Raw genomic sequence first — 21,129 nt, 5'->3', positions numbered from 1 at the left:
TTTTTAAATTTCCACAAATTAGTGAGAGAAAAGTTTGTGAAGGAGATGGAATGGCTGCACAAATGGAGCATGAAGCTAATGTGATTGAGACAAGCAAAGGGGCGGGTAGTGTATCAGGAGAAAAGTGATAGGAAGTGGTGGTTGAGAGTGGTTTGAGGAAGGACTATATGAATGCAAGTTAGGCTCAATTCTTAATGTAGTAAGTAGCCACTATACACTTTCAGGAAAGGAAATGGCATTCATAAAATCTGTTAGTGAAAAATTAACTGTATCTAAAAGCATTTGTCCTAGCTTCAGTCCACAGCCTGGGGACTTCAGTAGGGAGGAAGTTGTGACAGCTGTGCTAAGAAATAACCTGTGGCTGAGACTATAAGCATAATTGAGGGGTGGTTTAGGAGGGCAAGCTGGCAGTATTTGGTGAGAGACTGGAGTGGAGTTCAGGGAACATTAGAATTACTACAAGGTCTCTGGTGTGGAGGGTCAGAGTTGATTTGGTGTCGTTTCTTATGATGGGGAGGCTGGGCTTAGGGAAGCAGTGATGCTGCATTGTTATATATGTTTTATTGTGCTCTCGTTCTGTGGAAACTGTAATCCAAGTATGGTATGCATGCCAATTATCAATGACTGGCTAATCTTAACCTTGGGCAAATCTGTTTCTATTTGCTTCTTCAACTATTAAAAGGGGGGAAATGACTCCTGGCCCACAGGCATCTTGGTGAAGACTTTACTCTTTGGAAATGCTTTTCTGATGGAAAGTGATAGATATTTTTTTTTAAATTTTTTTTTCAACGTTTATTTATTTTTGGGACAGAGAGAGCATGAACGGGGGAGGGGCAGAGAGAGAGAGGAAGACACAGAATCGGAAACAGGCTCCAGGCTCTGAGCCATCAGCCCAGAGCCTGACGCGGGGCTCGAACTCACAGACCGCGAGATTGTGACCTGGCTGAAGTCGGACGCTTAACCGACTGCACCACCCAGGCGCCCCATGAAAGTGACAGATATTTTCATGACACATTAACCTAGGAGTTGAGCAATGGAGGGACTAAAGTCAAATGAGACTAGAAGGTGAGACAGATTGGTAGACAGGAATTTTGAAGCTACAACTGGCTGGGACATCAAGGTTAATATTATCTTCTAACCACTGCTTTTTCTCTCTCTTATGACCCTTTTCCCTTTCCCAAGCAAAGTGTCATGTGATCAGAAACTAGGCCTTAACCTTCCTTTAAAAAAGTGGCATACTTCTAGGTGCGCCTGGGTGGCTCAGTCAGTTAAGCCTATGACTTCAGCTCAGGTCATGATCTCACAGTTTGTGAGTTTGAGCCCTGCGTCAGGCTCTGTGCTGACAGCTCAGAGCCTGGAGCCTACTTCAGATTCTGTGTCTCACTCTTTCTGCCCCTTACCCAATCCCACACACACATACACACACACTCTCTCAAAAATAAATAAACATTAAAAAAAAAGGAAAGTGGCATGCTGCTAGTTCCTTGTGGTTTTGGAGGGGGAAAAATCCCATTTGTTTCCTCAGCTGGGTGATTTGCTATGATGCCTATTTTTGTGAATGATATTTATGGATTCCCCCTTTCCAGACAATTGCCTTGGAAACTTATGTAACCAGACCCTAATCTAAAAAGAAGTCAGACTGAAGGTTATAAATGTTGAATGTGTCCAAAGTTGAGTTCCTGTTTATTGGAGGAGAGCCTGGGACCCTTTTTGCTAGGTTACCTTTCTCCTTTGCTGAGTCTGAGCACTTGGAACATTTTAGTGCTGGCCTGCTGTGACTCACTGCCTGGCCAGCAGCTTAACAGATGCTTGAGCAAGACCACAATATGTCTCTCAGATAATTAAACATTGGGGCTATGCACAAGAGGACAAGTTTTTTTATGCATCAATTATGGGGACATTTTATCATCAGCCCCTCATTTCTACTTTCTCAATACAATGTAGTAAACTACGATATTTGAGAATCCTTATTCTTTGCCCTTTCCTACTCCCCAAACCTGATACAATGCAAGTTTTCATCATTGTCATCCATGTTAGACAGATCTACTCCATTTCAGTTGCAGGAAATATTCTTAGTAAACATTTACCTAGTGTATTCAACAGCAATCAGGCCATTGATGATAATGTAAAAGTTTATTAGAACATGAAGAGAGAAATTACCTACAAGTAATTCTGGAGTACTGGCTACTAGGAGCCAAATGCCTCATAGGCAGAAATTCATTGAATAGCATGCATTTATTATATGTTGGCTGCCAGAAGTTTAAGCACTTGAGCTCAAACTTGCCATTAGACCCTCCCCAGCATGCGGGCCACCCACCAGTTGCAAGGCATAATTACACGACAGATAACCCGCCCTCCTTGGTAACAGTATGGATATGGGTAGTAACCTAGCAAGGGTTCACAGACACGGCGGCAGTAGCGGTTGCCTCGGCGGCAGTAAATACAACAATAACCTCTCTCATCCAGCATGGGGTCAAATTCTATTCCATTTTCAGTCTGAAAGAAGAATAAACCATGGTTGGAGGGTAAGGTTCACTAAGAAAAGGCCCACCAAGCAGGGAAGGACTATAAGACTACATGAACTGGGGACTGGTGAGAAACTAAATTCCTTAGTCTGATCAAGATTGATCAAGATTGATTATGAATGAGCCCCTTAGGGATTACAAGTTTCTTAAATATTTTTTGTTAAAACAATGACCATGCACCTTTTAATGACTTTGATCTAAGGGGTAGTGAGTTTTTTGAGGGCTCTTTGCTATCCCTCTAACAGAGTGACATGAATGTAACTTACATAGTCATTTATTGGAAGTTCTCCCTCACTTGCTTGTCTGGCATGGCGGGTCTTTTCCACCTTCACTTGAGGGACCACCCACTGCTCATTTTGTTCAATCCCTTTTTTTTCATTGGTAGGAAAGTGAAGATCTTCACCATCCTCCTCAAAGTCTTGTAACTCTGAAACTAAGGGAATAAACACAAAGTTTTGATGCACCTCCTTTGCCAATGGTTCCCAAAAGAAGTCTTTGGGGTTATGGTGTTGGGAATAGAGATTTTCATTATCTTGTCAATGCCATCATTTAGGCAAGCATGAACCACTTTTCCAAACTCCTTCAGCTGCAATTATAAAGAGATTTCCCCCCAAACAAATCTGACTATTCCCATGTACGCAGATCTCTTCTTTGCTCATTTGGCATTGAATACTTACTGTTTGCCTTACTAGCACCCTAATTTTAAAAACCAGGAGAGGGGACTTAGGTGTCTTCCAACAATGATTTTACCTTTGATAAGTGCTGAGTAAATATTTTTTGATTGCTGGATTTGATTTAGTGCCCTCTGTCTTCCCCTGCTTTCTCCTCTCTTTCCTGTCTTAAAATGTTTTTTTTTAATTTCTATTTATGAATAATCCTCCATTTACAGAAGAGTTGCAATGATTGTACAGAGTTCCTATATACCCTTTATCCAGTTTCTCCTAACACTAGCATCTTAAATAACCTTGGTACAATTATGAAAACTAAGAAATTAGCATTGATACAATTCTATTAACTAAACTATAGACTTTATTCAGATTTCATCATTATTTCCATTAATGTCCTTTAGAAAAAGAATGTTGAAGCAGAAGTTTTAGCATCCAATCCAGAATATCACATTGTCTTTAGTTGCCTCTTTTTTTAAGCTGCCAAAAAGTACCAATAGCTTCTTGGTTTGGTAAGAGTGGTCTCTCTTGAATAAATAGTAATTTATTCTGTCTAGAATGAGGGAGGTCAAATTCTATATTAGCTGGGAAGAATAAGACGTCCAGAGACCTTTGCCTTTTCTATGAGCTGATTGGAAGTTGAGAGCTGACCTCTTCTACTGTAGATCTCTAGCCCTCAATTACTTTTATAGTGATTCCTAAAACAGCCACAAAGAAATTTGTATTACAATGACTATCCTGTCTTCTGGGGAGAATGCCACCAGTCAACACAGAGAATCATTCTTGTGACAACAGAAAATTGTTTTGGCTCCTCTCTTCTGTTCTTGGGTTGGGTATACAGTGGTTTGAGCAATAGTCTGATATCCCAACTGCAATGAATATAGATGTGCAAAGAAAGATTAGTTTTTTGCTACCACTAGTCACATTAGGGTGGCATTAACTTTGCTGGGATATTTAAAAGCCTGTCAGCATTGATTTATCTGATTTATAACTTGGCTGTGAGAAATTCCTTCCTCCCTTGGTGGTGAGCATATACAGTTTCATCTAATATTCAAGCTGATCATTTGTGTTCCTAGAAATGTAGTTTCTAAATGATGGGAACATTAACCTGTTACTGACTTTGGAAAGAGGAGGAGGAGAAGGAGGTCATACCTGCTATTAGAGTGGGATTGATCCAATACATGGTCACATTATTACAAATTTCCAGAATTTTGGAATTTTTCAGAAAGTCTCGGTTTTCAATAGGCTTTTCTGCTGGGACCCAAATCACAGACTGTTCAAAAAAAGTGGTGGTAATTTCTTCATTCTGAGAGAAGTTCAGGGTGGGGATAGGCAGAGAAATTAATAAAATGAGTGAGACATTATGGAATACTGGAAAACACTCTATTTTAAGTTTGGATAACAATTCCAATCCCAGGGCTGTCTGTGAACTAGCTGTGTATGTGCATACAGTAGGTGCCTTTGAGAGAGTTAAAAATTCATCCCTCTCTCAGGTCTAACAGTAAAGCTAGTCACTGTACCAGGAGTTTGCTCTGCTACCATTTCACTTACAGTTAGGAAGGTTATCCATCGTTTTTTCTGGGCCTCCCACTGGGCCATATATGTTTTAATTGGGCTTCTGGAACCCTGAGTGATTTACATTTGTTTTTGCTCTTTTAAATGGATGTTGTGAGTGCCTGCCTTGTTTTAGGCTTGCAACTAAGATTGCAAGCAGGATTTGATCTCAAGCTGAAAAAACTCCTATAATCCAAACTGGTGAGATCAATTAAATAGCAATCGAACTTACTATTTTGGTTTTACAAGATTTGCCTGTTAATGGTGGCTAGTTGTAGTGTGAAAGATGTCTTTTTTTGTGTGTTACAGTCCAGTCTTTAGATTGTGACTTCACTGGCCTTACCGTTGTTTTACTCCTTTCATTCTAGATGCTTAGAGTTTGTCTCACAGTGTATTTTTCTTTAGGTAGCTTTTCTTATATTGTCAAGAACACTGCCTTCTCTTCAGTTTCTTGTATTGGAAGTAGTTGATCTATGTACCTACTTTCTTACTCACTTGTCTTTTGGGCCTTGACATTTCCCCCTACTCTTCAAAAATTTTTTTTAATGTTTATTTATTTATTTTGAGAGAGAGAGAGAAAGACAGAAGGAAAGAGAGCAGATGGGGGATGGGCAGAGAGAGAGGGAGAGAGAGAATCTCAAATAGGTCCAGCACCGACAGTGTGGAGCCCAATGCGGGGCTCAATCTCATGAACTGTGAGATCATTACCTGAACCAAGATTAAGAGTCAGACACTTAACCACCTGAGCCACCCAGGCACCCCATTTTCCCTACTCTTAATAAGGCTTTTACTTTTCTTTTTGTTTCTTTCTAGGTTTATGATTTCAGTGTTTTTATTAATACATTCTCTGAAATATGGCTTTCTATAATTTTCCCCTAGTTATTTAAAACTCTCAAGTCTTAGCTTCTTCAACTTTGAGTCTGTAAAGACCTTGAGATGTGTTGAAACGGATTGTAGAAAATGAGGTTGGTATGCTGACTAGCTTTGTTAGCAAAATCAGGGCTATTTATATACCTGTTCTGTATGTTTAGCATGCGCAAACCATAGATACAGTGGTGAGAACAGAATAAGAGGGATTTTGTCATCCAGAACTGCAAACTTAACTCATAAAAAAATCTGTAGCCTGAATATATATAATTGAAGATAAAAGTAATCTCACTATCATGAGATAAATACTTATGTTATTTAAAAGATTTGGCAAAATTAATTGAAGAATAAATTAGGGCCAAAATGAGACATTATGAGCCTTTGCCTTTATCTTTTTCAGAAAAATAAATCCTGTTGTATTAGTTCAAGGTTTTATTGCTGGCTGGCCCTACTCAAATGTTTATTTTCTGTAAAAAAAAAAAAAGCAACATGTACTGCCTTTTTCTCCTATTGACTCCCTTCATCTTATCCTTGCCTAATTCCTAATTAGGCAGTAATTCCTAATATCCTGGAAGTTGTTCTGTTCCTCAGATGCATTGAATTTATGCTTTTTTTTTAATCACCAAAATTTTTCACTACCATAGACCTTGAGAACACAGCATTGTCTCTGGGAAAGTTTCTTTTTTTCCTTGGAAATTCTAGTAACAAGGGTCTGTAATTTCCCTGGCCATAAGGAGACCAGTGGCATGTCTGGGGAGCCAATGACAGTTCTGAGACTTGGGTAAAGGAAAGGATAAAGGGCTCCCTATCCCACATCACCCCCCAAAAAATAGAAAAAGGGAAGAAAAAAATAAATGGGTAGATGAGAATTAAAATAGAAAGAGCTATGTAGGAAAATAGTGAAAAAATGGGGGAGAGAAAGAAGAAAGAGGTCTTTACAGTACATAGAGAGGCCACTGTGCCATTGCCATAATTTCATTTTACATTTGCCAGTTAAACACTAAAAGAAAACCAAATAAACCAAACAAATAATTGTTTCTTTCTGGCTACAGTGGGAATATGCTGCCACAATATGGCTTTAGCTAAGGTTCCCCTTATTCCTTCACTGATAGCAACATACTTTAGTTACAGGAGGAATATCAGGAAAGCATTAAGAGCCTCAAGGGCTTTAATGATAGTTGTGTTTTAGTGAATAATCCTCCATCCCCCACTAGGTTTTCAGGGGCCATTTAGTGATTGCACCAGTATCTTAGGTTGCCTTACCTTGGCCTGACAGTATGTTTTCAGAGAATTTGTTATTACACTGAGGTTCTTACCTTCTTTGCTTTTGCCTTTCCTAGTGAGGTTAAATGCAGATTATTTCATTAGCAGAGTCTAGCATACAATGGTAAAGTGAATGAACTGGAATCTTTTAAATAGGTGAATGACACAATGTTATAAAAGTGGCAAGGATCTCAGGTGGCCTTGGGACTTTTCTTTTTAAGAGTTTATCTTTAAGCAGGATTGCTTTGGTTCCTCTGGCTCACACATCTTACTAGAAATCTTTGGTTTAGAAGCAAATGTACAGAATGTTAATGGCTACCCAGGTATAAAAGTATAGTGTTGCTCCTAATAGCATGAACTTTCGTTTTTCAAAAGGCCCAAGTTCAAATCCCAATCTGCTCCTCACTAGTTGTGTGACCTTGGAAAAGTCACATTTTGGTTCTGAACTCAGTTTCCTCATTGGAAAGTGGGGATAATAATAGCACCTCTCTGTAGGGTCATTGTAAGCATCAAATGAGAGTAAAGCATTTAGTACAATGTCTGGCATATAGTTAACACCCAATAAATGATGGCTTTTCCTACCACTATTAATATTCTTACTTACTTCATCTATTTCCTCCTCTGGTTCAGAAAATTCAGGAATCACTTTAATCTGAGTTTTGATGAAGCATTTTTGAAGACCTACAAAGTAGATGCCAGTGTAACCCTATAAACAGACAAAAAAACAGACCTTCCTGAAATAGTGACAGTTAATGAGGTCCATGCTCTATTAAGGCCCCAGGATGGCAAAATTTGAATTCAAAGGGAAAGCTTTTGTTTTACAAACTCAGTGGAGGCTAAAGGCTATTTTTTAACTTGACTCAAATGTTCTAATATTTTAAGTGGGAAACCTTGAGGGGTGGAATAACCAACTTACATTTTTAAAGTCATGTACTTCCAATGTTTCATCAGTACCATTTCCACTTCTGAATATTTCAGTTCTGGTCACTGGATCAATTTCCATGTAAATCTTCTTCTTCTCTCCATTGCTGTAGAAAGTGTGCTCCATGTCATATGTCTGGAAGAACAGAGGAAAACAAGCTCTAAGATACTCAGTGTGTCCCTTCATAAGACACTTTAATTGGGTAATATCTGGGGCACCTTCTGTTTCTGGAGCCTTTGTGGTGAGGTGCCATCTCAGCAGCTTACCATTGGGAATTCTCTGAGACTCAAGATTCAAGTGAGGTGCTTCTTGGCACTGAAGCTGATATGGGGATCCCTTCAGAGCCAGTATTTTGTATTCAACCCAAGTTGCTGAACTAATCACTAAAATTCCAATATTTTTTCTTGGCAGCCTTGATTAAATAGTGAATGATATTTTTGCAAACCAGCCTGTAAAGTATTTTTCCCTTACGTTAAGCAGAGGGATCATGTAAAACTGCTGCTGCTTCTTTAAGTTACCGCTTCCCTTCCAAGTAGTGTTCACCCCCTCTCCCCATGAAATTCATTAGGGGCTAAGAAACAGATTTGAACACATGTAGAATGCTTAGGTATTGCTCTTTATCTCCTTATCTAACCAGGACTTTATTTTTTTTTTAACATTTATTTATTTTTGAGACAGAGAGAGACAGAGCATGAACGGGGGAGGGGCAGAGAGAGAGGGAGACACAGAATCGGAAACAGGCTCCAGGCTCTGAGCCATCAGCCCAGAGCCCGATGCGGGGCTCGAACTCACAGACCGCGAGATCGTGACCTGGCTGAAGTCGGACGCTTAACCGACTGCGCCACCCAGGCGCCCCTCTAACCAGGACTTTAATATTGCCTCAGCAGTCTTGGGTCTTTTTTAGAATCTGAAGACCATTCTCCTCGGCCAATATTAGGTAATACTCTTATCTAACCTCAACTGCTTCTTTTCCTTCCATTTCGACTCCAGGATACATTTATTGCCTTCCCCTGACCGTCTCTTTTATGGGCTAACTAAACCCACTCAGTTTATTCCTGAGTTTTGTTTTCCAAACCTAATTCAGTTGGCTTCAGGTATATTATACTTGAATATATGTAGAAATATATTATACTTGAATATATATAGAATTTGACAATTGTGTCAAGTTCCCTGCACTAAGTAATACAGTATCATACAAGAATAGTGCCTTGAAAAGGCTTCTTTATCAGGTTGTTCCAGGTTGTTCCTGAGTGGTTGAAGCAAAACTCCAGATTCTCTCTGGCTCTCTACAAGAGGTAATTTTTTCTTAGGACCAAGAGGACCAGTCCCATCAAGTGTCCCAGTTTAGGAGTAAGCCCATTACCCATAACTGATGACATATTTGTAGCTAGAAGCAAATAACAAACCTAAAGTAATGTGCTACCTGTCACAAACCAAGCCAGACCTGATGGTGCCAGGTGGAAATCTCTTATTCCTGTTGTTAGGATGCTCCTGCTATCAAGTTTTTTCCTACTTAGTTTTCCTTACAAAAAACAATTGGTAAATGAAAATTCCCCTAAAACAAGTCATTTATAGAGCCAATGTTGCTTTCTAATGATATGGCTTCCAGTGACAGAAGGCCTTTTAGAGCTTATACTGGGTCGGGATGCTTTTTAATGTCTGCCGGTGTCTGTGACTGAATGTTAGTTTAACCTGGTCAAATTCTCCCTAGCTCAACTAGAAAAACAAGTTGGAAGGGTTTGTAGAAACAATGTTGCTTCAAGTGTTAAAAGTCTTTGTAGCTGCTGAATAGGAAGCAATAATGTCATTTACTTCTTTGTAGCTCTGCAGTGCCTTGGACAGGGTCAGTACTTAAGTACTGGGTATACTAAATTAAATATTAACTATACAGCATATGTTTTTCCCACCAGGGACAAATTCTCAGCTTCATACAGAGATTTTAAACATTGGCAAGGTCTTTTAAGACACCATACTTTAAAGGGGGAAGGAAAATGGTATTTACAACCTTCCAGCAACTGCAGAGTTAACTCAGGAATTCTGGCCTGGTTTGTGACAGGTAGCAAACAAATTCCTTTAGGCTTGTTATTTGCTTCTAGTTATAAATATTTACTCAATTTCAGCTCTGCAGCCAGCTTGAGAAATGTCTACCTATGGCAAGAAATTGAACTCTAAGTAGGCCTGACCTAAGTAGAGGAGAGAGGCATCTACTTCAGATCCAGTCTTGTCAGATCTCCTACTGGGAGGGAATTTCTTTAGAAGTACTATACATTGTTGAGACAAATGTCGACACTACTAGTCAGTGGGGGTGGGGTGGTGTATTTGTTTCATGAGCAGCACCACTGATGGATTATTGCATGGAAAAATGAGGTTAGAGACTAGGGGATGTTGGAATGCTGCCTACCTGGGCAAAAGAAAAAAATACAGGCTGTATTTTCAATCATTGGTAGAAGACTATGGAACCATACCGGTGACATTTAGAATTTCAGTGTACTTCTGTGGAATGACTTTTCCTGCACTGTTGGCAATGCACTTCACTTGGACACCTTGCTAGATGAAAACTATTGGAAACTGCCAAGCTCAGCAGATCTTGATTACTTTCAACATTCCTTCAAAGAGGTTTTTTGGGTTTTTCTTTGGTTTGGTTTGATTTCGTGGGAGAGAAGGGGTCCATTCTGATCACATTCATTAACCAGATTATTGGCTTATTTTTAGCAATGATAGGCTGCTAAATGGAGTGGAATCAGAATGACTTCATTTACGTGTGAATCCTGGATAAGGGGTGGGAGTGGGAAGCTATATATTCACCCAGATGGAATTCTACTATCGGAAGTATCCTTTTGGAACAGACTGTCCTTGTCTAGAAAGGTGATGCTGGTGGCCCACTTTGGGCTGTTTGGGGATGAGTTTGAGCAAATCCAGACATACTGTCTCGCCCAGGTCCCTGTGGAGCACATTGCCTGGGAAATGGCTATGCAAGCGCCACTGGCCCATATGAAGACTGAGCTCATGCCTTTGGCCTCAGAAGTACTTTTCTCTCTACTAAGCTCAATGGCTCAGGGGCTGAGGGTCTTTCTGGAGATAAAGGACCAAATGGTTTTGTCCTTTCCAGGCACTAACTATAGCAGAGGAAGGATGACTGGCCTGAGAAACGTATGACTGGGTGCTCAGTAGCTCATCTCACACTGTCCCCAACTCAGCTTTACTTCAGGAAGGACAGAGCAAGGACAGACTGTGATGAGGACGACACTACTGTCAAATTGGCAAATAGGGAAAGTTAATTATTGGTGTTTCTAGGTTCCCTTTTCTGTTCTTTTCATATCCTGTTTCCTTTGTACTCTCTTAGTCCTTCCCCTTCTTCCCATCTTCCTCTATCCTTTTGTTTCCTCTCTAGACATCAAAGAATCTCATGGTGCTTCAGGTCCCTTATGTCAAAGAAAAAATAAATTTGACAAATGATTTCACACTAAGATGACCGTGATTGGTATTTATCTCTTTAAAAAGTGGAGTGAAATACTTAAGTCAAAAGAATGAATTACTAATGATGGATTTTAAGCACAATGACACCAGGAATAGGAGATATTTGAGAGGCAAGGGCATCCTTCCAGCACCACTCTGATACGTTCCTGTTCTACCCACAATAGGTCTCATCTTAACTGTAAGGACACTGGAGTGGGACAGGGAAGCCTATGGAGTGGGATATGACTCAGAAGTGAAATGAAATAGATATGTGGTTAAGTTCAGGTGGTGAGAGATGTAAGAAGACCACACTGAGAAAACATGGAGCAAAACCAAACTCATTTCTCTTCCCTGGCCCTTATACATTCTTTCCTCATTCCAGTTAAATCCTCCACTCAGGTACAAATGAGCCCTAACTTCCCTCTTTCACAGTCTTCCATTTCTTGCCTCAGTTTGTGGCAATCTCTGAGATTAGTTTTTGTAAAAAAAATACTGTTGCCTCAGACCCCAGTCTGACGGATCGATTTTGGGGGCAAGTGCCTTTAGCCTTTCCTGAAAGGGATTTGAGGACATTTGGCTTAGGTTTGTTTCTTAAAGCCTGTGATTAATCTAGCTGCTCTTCTCTCTACCTTCATCCTGTACTGTTTATGAGGTACACTCTCCAAAGGTGAAATACATGCTCAGAATAGCTGGTTATCAGGTGTTAGGCTGGAAGGAAGGGAAGGGAATGCATTGTACCATTTTATTACCAACCTAGCCTGTGGGAATTAAATGGCCTCTGGGTATTTCTTTACCAACACAGAGCAGACAGATTGTTTCTTATGCAAAGTTGGACTTCTGCATCTTCAATCACCAGCTCTCAGCCCTGAAAAAAATTGGCATAAGCAGCACAAACATTCCTCTTTTTCAATGAGAAAAAAAAACATTTCTTTCATCTACAGACTCAAGTTGGCTGGGAAGTTTTCCCATACCCACTATCCCCACCACCCCTCATTCTTATATGCATCTTAAGAATAGTAGAAAGAATCTTTAGACCAGGTTCTAGTCCTAGCCTCAACTCTGCCACTTAAAAGCTGTGTGACCTTGAGCAAGTCACCAAATTTCTCTGGAAGTTCAGTTCCCATCTTTATCTCCCACTCCTTGCCAGATGCAATGTTGAATAGTTGACAAAATTACTTTTGCTCAGATTTGGACTAATACCTATCAGGTTGATAATTGGACTGCTACTATGCTATTATCTGTTGATCACCTGGGCTACTTTCCCTATACAGCTCCAGTCCCACTCTCAGCCTCTAAAAGACAGTTCCCTCTGAGGAGCCAGGTTTTCCTTGGTGCCATGTAAGTTGCTCAGCAAATGCTGCCTTGTAGAATGGAGGGACTAAATCAGAATGTGCCCATTAGTAGCCAGAGTTCTCATCTACATGATTGGTTATTAACCTCTTAATAACCTACAGCAAGAACTGGCCCAGTGAGAGCTGCTGTCTGTATAAGGGTGGACTTTCCTTCTGCAATGGTTTGGGAGGAAAATAAAATGAAGAGAAGCCTTCTTTTTTAAAATGCCAATGTGGCACCATCTGGTGAAGCTCAGTCCCTCTGCTAAAGAGATTCCAGCTATAACTCCAACTTTTTCTTTGAGGGTATGAATGCTTCTCCAGATCCACATTTTAGCCACCAAACTGCTGTGTAGGAAAGCCCAGAGAACTCAGGAAAGACAGTTTTATTCTTTATGTGCCTAGAAGAGGCATTGAAGAAGAAGAAGATGGGTCTCTGGCCAATGCTAGTATTAGAGAAATAGGCACAGAAAAGCTAGATCCAGACTTAGCAAGGAAGTGCTTTTTCCGAACAAAGGATTTTCAGCATACGATGATATTGAGCTGGCAATCCTGGGTGATGCTGTCTTAATGATTATTTGCAGTTGAGGTGGGGAGAAGGCAGAAGGATGCCCACATATCCTTACCACTTCTCTTCTCATACTGATAGTATGGAGGAGTTGTGAGGATACCCCCAGTAATCTTGAGTGCTGTGTGGGCCTTAGGATTTACGGTTTCTAAAGAGTCCTAAAGTCACCAGGTAGTTCCTGGATATGGTAGGAAGGGCAGAATTTCATTTATTTAATTTATTATCCTTTTGCCTCATTTTACAAAGGATTGGAGTGGATAGGTTACAAGGATTGTGCTACATCTATAGATTGTTGATATAAGGGCTGGGATTTTTATGACTTGCTTTCTCCATGTTGGATGAATTAGCTGGAGAGTTGGCTTCTAATTGCTTCAAGTTAAATGTGTAATGCAGGGAACTTTAAAGGAAGAATGTTTCTCTAGGGTATTGGCTTCAAAGATCCTTGGGCAGTCACTGCCTAGAAGTGGAGCTTCATTGTGATGCACTCTCAAAATCTCTGGGACTGAATAGGTACCTTCCGTTTGGCTGAGAAAGCTGAATACAAGCATTTGATGGTCTGGCTTTCATTCAGCTTAAGTGGCTCCTATATGTGGTTGTGGGTTAGGGGCCTGGAGCCTGTAAGGGAGTGCAGCTGTTCCCCTAGGTTTAGTCCCTTTCATTTCACTTCATTTTGATGCTTTTCTCTTTCTGGAGTGTGTGTATGTGTGTGTATGCATTTGCACATGCATGCATGCACATGTGTTTATGCCTGGGGTGTGTGAGGAGAGGGAATCAAGCATGGCTTACTCTCACTTTGGGATCAAGAATCTGGGTCTTTTGTACACATCAAGGTGGGAGGTAATGGAAGGAGGGGGAGGACTTACTGGCATGGAAATGTCAACATCAGATGTGAGATGTTAAATAAACACTGTTTATTATAAACAGATGTCAAAAAAAAAGAAAAACAAAATAAAGAGAAGCTATGATGGAGGCTGAAGGAGCAAACACTAAGAGCTTGGAGGAAGCCCCAGGAGAACCACAAAAAAATCAGTCCATCCATAAGCACAGCAACATCAACAATTCTGTCTCCACGGGTTCCCACAGGTCCCACAGGCTTGTAAAGGAAAGCCCAGAAGAACCTGGGTTTTAATTTGTTAACTTTTGTTTCTTGCTAAGCCATACTCTTTTTTTTTTTAATAACATTTATTTATTTTTGAGAGACAGAGGGAGGCAGAGCATGAGCGGGGGCCGGGGGGTGGTGGGGAAAGAGACACACACAGAATCCGAAGGAGTCTCCGGGCTCTGAGTTGTTTGTTAGCACAGAACCCGATGCAGGGCCCGAACCCACAAACCACAAGACCATGACCTGAGCCGAAGTCAGAAGCTCAACTGACTGAGCCACCCAGGTGCCCCACATTTCTTGCTAAGCCATATTCTTAAGGGGAGAGTCTTTGTGCAAGGTGCCTGGATCCTTTTCCCTTGCAAATCTTCCAAGACTAATCTGACTTCTTTTTCCTTCCTAGGATTCATAAGTCAGCTCTGAGGCAGGCTTATTGGCAGTCTCAGCCATTGGAAACATAGATGGTTTCTTGGGCTCTTTGGGAATTAAAGGTAGCGGTGGACTGAGTGAAGCATCCACATCTCCAGCTGGTTCCTGAGTTTGCAACGGACCCAGCTGGGTCTTGTGGTGAAGGCCAGGACTTAAATATCAAAGACAACAAATTACAGCTCCCCACTGGAATGGAGAACAAATAACCTTTGTTCATGGTGGGAAAAGACCCAGGGGACACATATTGTCTTTTACCAGATTACCTCACAATAATTTTGTTCATTTCTGAGAACCCCTTTGCTGAAAAGTACATCCCAAGATGGATTACTTCATTCCAAGATGGATTACTTTATTTCATAGCATACTTGACCTCTTCTGTGCATGCACTGACTAGGTTTTAGTTTTGGTTTGAGGAATCACAGGATTGCTCCTTATAATGCATTAAGAAGAGAACTGAAGTGAGAAACAAAGATATGATATGGAAGTAGAGGGAACCATGGGCCCTGTTAGTGAGTTTGACACCTTGGAAGATAAAAGCAAGGTCCCACTTGTCATTTATAGTACTGAGGCAAATAACATTGAACGTTTAGAAAAACACATAAACTCTTTCAAAATAGCATTTGCAGTACCAACAGTCACAAAAAAGGCCATCTGACCCACTGTTTAATCAAGCTTGTACAGGTGGTCAAAAGGGCTAGCTACCTACCACACTCAGTTAAGTACATTATGGCCATGGAGAACAAAAGGGTTTATTGTCCTCTAACTCACCCATAATTGTCAAAAGGACCCTATATTCAATATGTGAGGCAACACATCACCTAGAGAATTAGCTAAATGGTAACAGAATGGGAATGGAATGCATTTTGGTGCTCTTACTCATTTTCTGTTTCCTTCTTGATCTCTATTTCTTTGCCCACCTTGACAGCCTGAATATAGGTGGCTTCTCTAGAAAGATATGTGAACAGAAAGTAGTTCAGAAGCAGGGCACAGTGCAAGAGATGAGATGAGATGAGACAGAGAGAGAGAGAGAGAGAGAGAGAGAGAGAGAGACAGAGAGAGACAGAGAGAGAGAGAATGACAGAAATCGCTAACTATAACCATTGGGTGATGCCTGAAATCCATTCTGGAACAAGGTGCAAATAAAAAAGCAGACAAAGATGGACTGGTTTGCTTTTCATTCTCCCTCTTACTTAAACTTGATAAGGTAGACTCTAGGACTAGATGAAAGTGGATATGACAGTAAATGTGAAGAATCCAAGGGTAGCTATGCCTTATTTCTCTGTTTTCTTTTGGACACTTGTGTAGTTAATTTTCTATTTTCTCCCCACTGCCTCTCCTTTTTCATCAATCCATACTCTTTCCTCTCTGTTCTTATCACTCCTTTGGCTCCCAGTAGTCTATGTAAACCCATTTTCTTCTTATCTTTCATCCCCCCTCCTGGATATGTGCCTTTCTTTTCCTACATTTGTTATCAAATAAAAATTATGATCTCATTATAACAAATTAATAGCAACAGTAACAACAACCCACATGCAGAGAGAAAAATGTGGCAAAGACATAAAACCATCTTCACACCTTGTAGCTTGTACATTTATTAATTCTCTCTTAAATGGAAATGGTTAGCATGAAGGGACCACTTTCTTTGGGTCACATCTAAATTTGCCTATTGTGTGTGAGTCTGGGTATAACAATAACACTAAGGTACACAAATATCAATGACAATGGCCAGTCAGGTTTACCAAATTACCCTAATATCAGAAGTTTTCTGAGATACCTGTGATTAATGACTTGGTGTCCCTTGTTTCTACCTTGTGGCATTACTATCTCATGGGTCAGTGACAATTATGGCTAGTGAGGAGCAGAAAAGTGCTGTTTTTTTTTTAAGTCATAAATGCATGTGAAGTCAGGTATGAGAATTGCTTCTTCTGAAAAGGTATTTTCTGCCTGACCTCAGAACAGATACATTAAGTCAGAAACATAATCCCTGAAAATCCTTTGCTGCCATTTCTGGTGATTTCTTTTTATGTGGTTGTATATTACTTTTCCATCAACTTCTGCCCAAATAATTGAAAGGGAGATGAAAAATATTTTTTCTTACAGTAAAAAATTTGCTTCTAGTAGGAGTCTTAACTTCTTAAACCCAAGCATTATAAAAGAATGGCTAATTCTACTCTTATCATTATTAACTGAAATGCAGAAAACAAACTTTCCTTTACCAAAATAATTACACAAATGAAAGAAAGCAAAATCTTCATTCAGTTCTTCATAAAACCAGAAAATATATGCAAAAGGGACTTAATGATTTTCATTTTCAGAGTAATATACACGTCAAGCACTAATTAAATTCAATTAACTCAAAACAGAAGCTTTAGATAATATGTGCATTTACTTACTTTTTTGGGTGTCTCCGGCCAGAAATGTTTGCCCCCCCAAAACAAGACAATTAGAGTTAGGGCCAGGATACCAAACACCAATCCACAAATCTTAAGTGATTTACATATCTTCTTGGATTTAAAAGCTTCTGCCTAAGAGAGAATAAAACAATACACAACAGCTCTTAAAATAGCAAGCCAAATTCAAAATCACCTTTGATTTCTCTTTTTAATGTTCACATTGCGATACAATAAATCTGTGAAACCATGCTTCTGCTCAAAAGGGAAAAAATATGAATCAACTTACATTTAGAATGTGACAGTCCTCACAGTTCTCTGGAGGATTCTTTGCCATGCTCTCTCAGCGCACAGTACTCTTTTCCTGCTTTGAGAGGACTGAGACCACTGCTGAGGTGGAGTTGCAAGTGAGTCAGCTAACAGATGCCAGAGGAGAAGCTGAATTTATATGGCTCAAATATGGCATACCAGAGCCTGAGGTAACCCAGGGGGCTCCTGTGCTGTGATTTGTTACATAGATTTACCCATATATGTATATAACTTCTGTGCACAGAATTCCATCCTGATTGGCAAAGACAGAAGGTTATAATGAAAACTATTGTCCTGGGGGTTGGTTTGGAATGGGACCAAGCCTAGGACACATTGAAATGATTTTTCACTATGAACTTAAAATATCAGTGGCAACACATGCTGCACACTACAGAAATAAGCAAACAAAACAAACAAAAAAAAGGAATGAAGTCCTGATTTCAATTCCATGTGATTTAACAAATATTTATTGCAGGAATATTAAATGTCAGGCACTGTACTTGGTGTTGGAAATTCAGAAATGAATAAGATACTGCCTCTGCCACTATGATAAAGTTCTTTGAGGACAGAGACCAATATGTTATCAACTAATTTTAATTAAAAACAGGGTTAAAAGATTACTTATAACTTTTCTCTCTCTCTTCATCCTAGCTCTCTGATTATTTTCCTTTTCTAAATTCAGTTCCTCAGTCTGTTCCTTAATGTTGATATTCTTTGTGGTTCTATCCTTGATGATCTTCTTAATCTACATACACTTCTTGTATGATCTCACCCACTCCTATAAAGTATCAGCTGCATATCAATGATTTCCAAATCTGTATCTATAACCACTTTTTACCTCATGAATTTCAAAATATTTGAGTATCTCTACCTGGATATACCTCAGAAACCTCAAACTCAATGTGTCCCACATCAAACTCTTCTTTTGACACCCTCTTCTCCCAACCTATTCCATGCCCCCTATATTCTTTTTTAAAAATTTTTAATGTTTATTTTTGAGAGAGAGAGAGAGAGACAGACAGACAGACAGAACACAAGTAGGGGAGGGACAGAGAAAAAGGGTGAAACAGATTCCAAAGCAGGCTCCAGGCTCTGAGCTGTCAGCACAGAGCCTGATGCGGGACTTGAACCCACTGAAAGTGAAATCATGACCTGAGCTGAAGTTCAACGCTTAACTGAGCCACCCAGGTGCCCCTCCCTGCCCCCCATATTCTTAATCTTGGTTGGTGGCTGTATTAGTTTTATAGAGCTGCTATAACAAAGTACCATAGACTGGGTGGTGTAAACAACAGAAATTTATATTCTTACAGCTCTAGAAGCTAGAAATCCAAGAGCAAGGTGTCAGAAGACTTGCTTTCTTCTGAAGCCTCTCTCCTTGCTTTGCAGATGGACTTCTTCATATTCACATGGCGTTCTCACTCTATGCATGTCTATGTTCTAATCTCTTCTTATGAAGACAACAGTCATATTGGGCTACAGCCATTGCATATAACCGTATTTTTCCTTAATTACCTCTTTAAAAGCCCTATCTCCAAATACAGTTACATTCTAAGATAATGGGTATTAGGGCTGCAACATATGAGTTTGGTAGCATGGAGGGCACAATTCATCCCGGAACCGTGGAACCATCACCCACCCTGGCTCCAAAACCAGAAAACTGAGGTTTGTCCTAGACTCCCTCCTCTTTTTCACATTCCCTTGATTTAATCAGTCACCAAATCTTATGGATTCTAAATTCTTACATCCTTCAAAGCCATTCTTTCCTCTCTATGTTGACCATTAAAACTTTAGTCTAGGTCTTTGAGAGGTCTCAAATGCATATCTCTAACCAAGGCTGTTCTTTTAGAGCTCTAGATCCATGTGTCTTATCTAACCTGTTGGAACTCTTCACTTGGATATTTCATAGGCACCTCTAATATTACATGTCCCAAACTGAATTAATTATCTCCCCTTCCAAACATACTCTTCTTTCTGTATTACCTTCCTCACTGAATGACACAATAATTAGTCCAAGTGATCCTTAGTTTTGTTTTCTTGTTCACTCCCATGCTTAATCAGCTATTAAATCCAGTCAATTTTGCCTTTGAATTATCTCTCCAGTTCTATTGCCTCCATCCACAATTGCCACTTAGTTGAGGTTCTTATACTTTTACTGTTGCATTAGAATCCTAACTGGTTTCTTTGCCTCCAATCCATTGCCTTCAAGGTGATCTTTCTAAGACTCAAATCTGAGGATACTCTTTCCCCTGCTTAAAATCCTTTCCTGTATATTCATTATCTATAATTTTTTTTTCAACGTTTATTTATTTTTGGGACAGAGAGAGACAGAGCATGAATGGGGGAGGGGCAGAGAGAGAGGGAGACACAGAATCGGAAACAGGCTCCAGGCTCTGAGCCATCAGCCCAGAGCCCGACGCGGGGCTCGAACTCACGGACCGCGAGATCGTGACCTGGCTGAAGTCGGACGCTTAACCGACTGCGCCACCCAGGCGCCCCATCATTATCTATAATTAATATCAAAGCTACTTATGGTGACATCATAGGGACTTCATGGTCTGGACTCTGCCTATCTCTCCAGCTTTTATTTATTTATTTAATTAATTAATTTTTATTTTTTATTTTTCCTTTTGAATGGTTTTTAATCGGGTATCGTTTATAACTCAGATTTCAATCAATAGCAATAGTATCGTCAAATCTTATAGCGATATTTCACCCTAGTAAACTTTTTTTTTGAATGTTTATTTATTTTTTAGAGAGAGAGAGAGAACATGAGCAGGGGAGGGGCAGAGAGAGAGGGAGACACAGAATCCGAAGCAGGCTCCAGGCTCCGAGCTATCAGTACAGAGCCCGACGCGGGGCTCGAACCCACGGACCCTGAGATCATGACCTGAGCCGAAGTTGGACACTCAATGACTGAGCCACCCAGGCGCCCTTCACCCTAGTAAACTTAATGAAAAAGTATGATACCAAGCATTACCTCTAATGTCTTTTTTTTTTTTTTTTGGTTGCAATATGATGGTTTTATTTATTTATTTATTTATTTAATATGAAATTTATTGTCAAATTGGTTTGCTCCTCCCAACCGGTGCCCTCCTCAATGCCCATCACCCACTTTCTCGTCCTATCCACTCCCCATCAACCCTCAGTTTATTCTCAGTTTTTTTTCAATATATGAAATTTATTGTCAAATTGGTTTCCATACAACACCCAGTGCTCATCCCAACCGGTGTCCTCCTCAATGCCCATCACCTACCCGCCCCCTCCCTCCCATCCCCTATCAACCCTCAGTTTGTTCTCAGTTTTTAAGAGTCTCTTATGCTTTGGCTCTCTCCCACTCTAACCTCTTTTTTTTTCCCTTCCCTTCCCCCATGGTCTTCTGTTAAGTTTCTCAGGATCCACATAAGAGTGAAAACATATGGTATCTGTCTTTCTCTGTATGGCTTATTTCACTTAGCATCACACTCTCCAGTTCCATCCACGTTGCTACAAAGGTCCATATTTCATTCTTTCTCATTGCCACGTAGTACTCCATTGTGTATATAAACCACAATTTCTTTATCCATTCATCAGTTGATGGACATTTAGGCTTTTTCCACAATTTGGCTATTGTTGAGAGTGCTGCTATAAACATTGGGGTTCAAGTGCCCTTATGCATCAGTACTCCTGTATCCCTTGGGTTAATTCCTAGCAGTGCTACTGCTGGGTCACAGGGTAGGTCTATTTTTAATTTTTTGAGGAACCTCCACACTGT

The 21,129-nt window shown here is 40.1% G+C and overlaps 1 protein-coding gene across 2 annotated transcripts; it reads right to left on the bottom strand.

The window, feature by feature from the left end:
- Positions 1–2,114: 2,114 nt before the first annotated feature.
- Positions 2,115–17,493, bottom strand: TNMD (tenomodulin). Of its 2 annotated transcripts, XM_043569647.1 has the most exons (7): positions 17,359–17,492; positions 17,073–17,204; positions 7,791–7,931; positions 7,479–7,580; positions 4,343–4,496; positions 2,792–2,958; positions 2,115–2,496 (listed from the first exon to the last, which is right to left on the bottom strand). In XM_043569647.1, exons 1-7 carry the CDS (start codon positions 17,404–17,406, stop codon positions 2,287–2,289), a joined length of 954 nt encoding a protein of 317 aa, XP_043425582.1. In that variant the 5' UTR covers positions 17,407–17,492; the 3' UTR covers positions 2,115–2,286. The 2 variants fall into 2 exon arrangements, with proteins under 2 accessions (XP_043425582.1, XP_043425583.1); XM_043569648.1 differs by lacking the exon at positions 7,479–7,580 and having other exon boundaries at positions 17,359–17,493.
- Between the last annotated feature and the right edge of the window lie 3,636 nt (positions 17,494–21,129).

This window comes from Prionailurus bengalensis, chromosome X (assembly GCF_016509475.1).
Source record: "Prionailurus bengalensis isolate Pbe53 chromosome X, Fcat_Pben_1.1_paternal_pri, whole genome shotgun sequence".
Classification (NCBI taxonomy): domain Eukaryota; kingdom Metazoa; phylum Chordata; class Mammalia; order Carnivora; family Felidae; genus Prionailurus; species Prionailurus bengalensis.
Note: the sequence above shows the minus strand (reverse complement) of the source record. Positions and strands in the feature narration are given on the sequence as shown.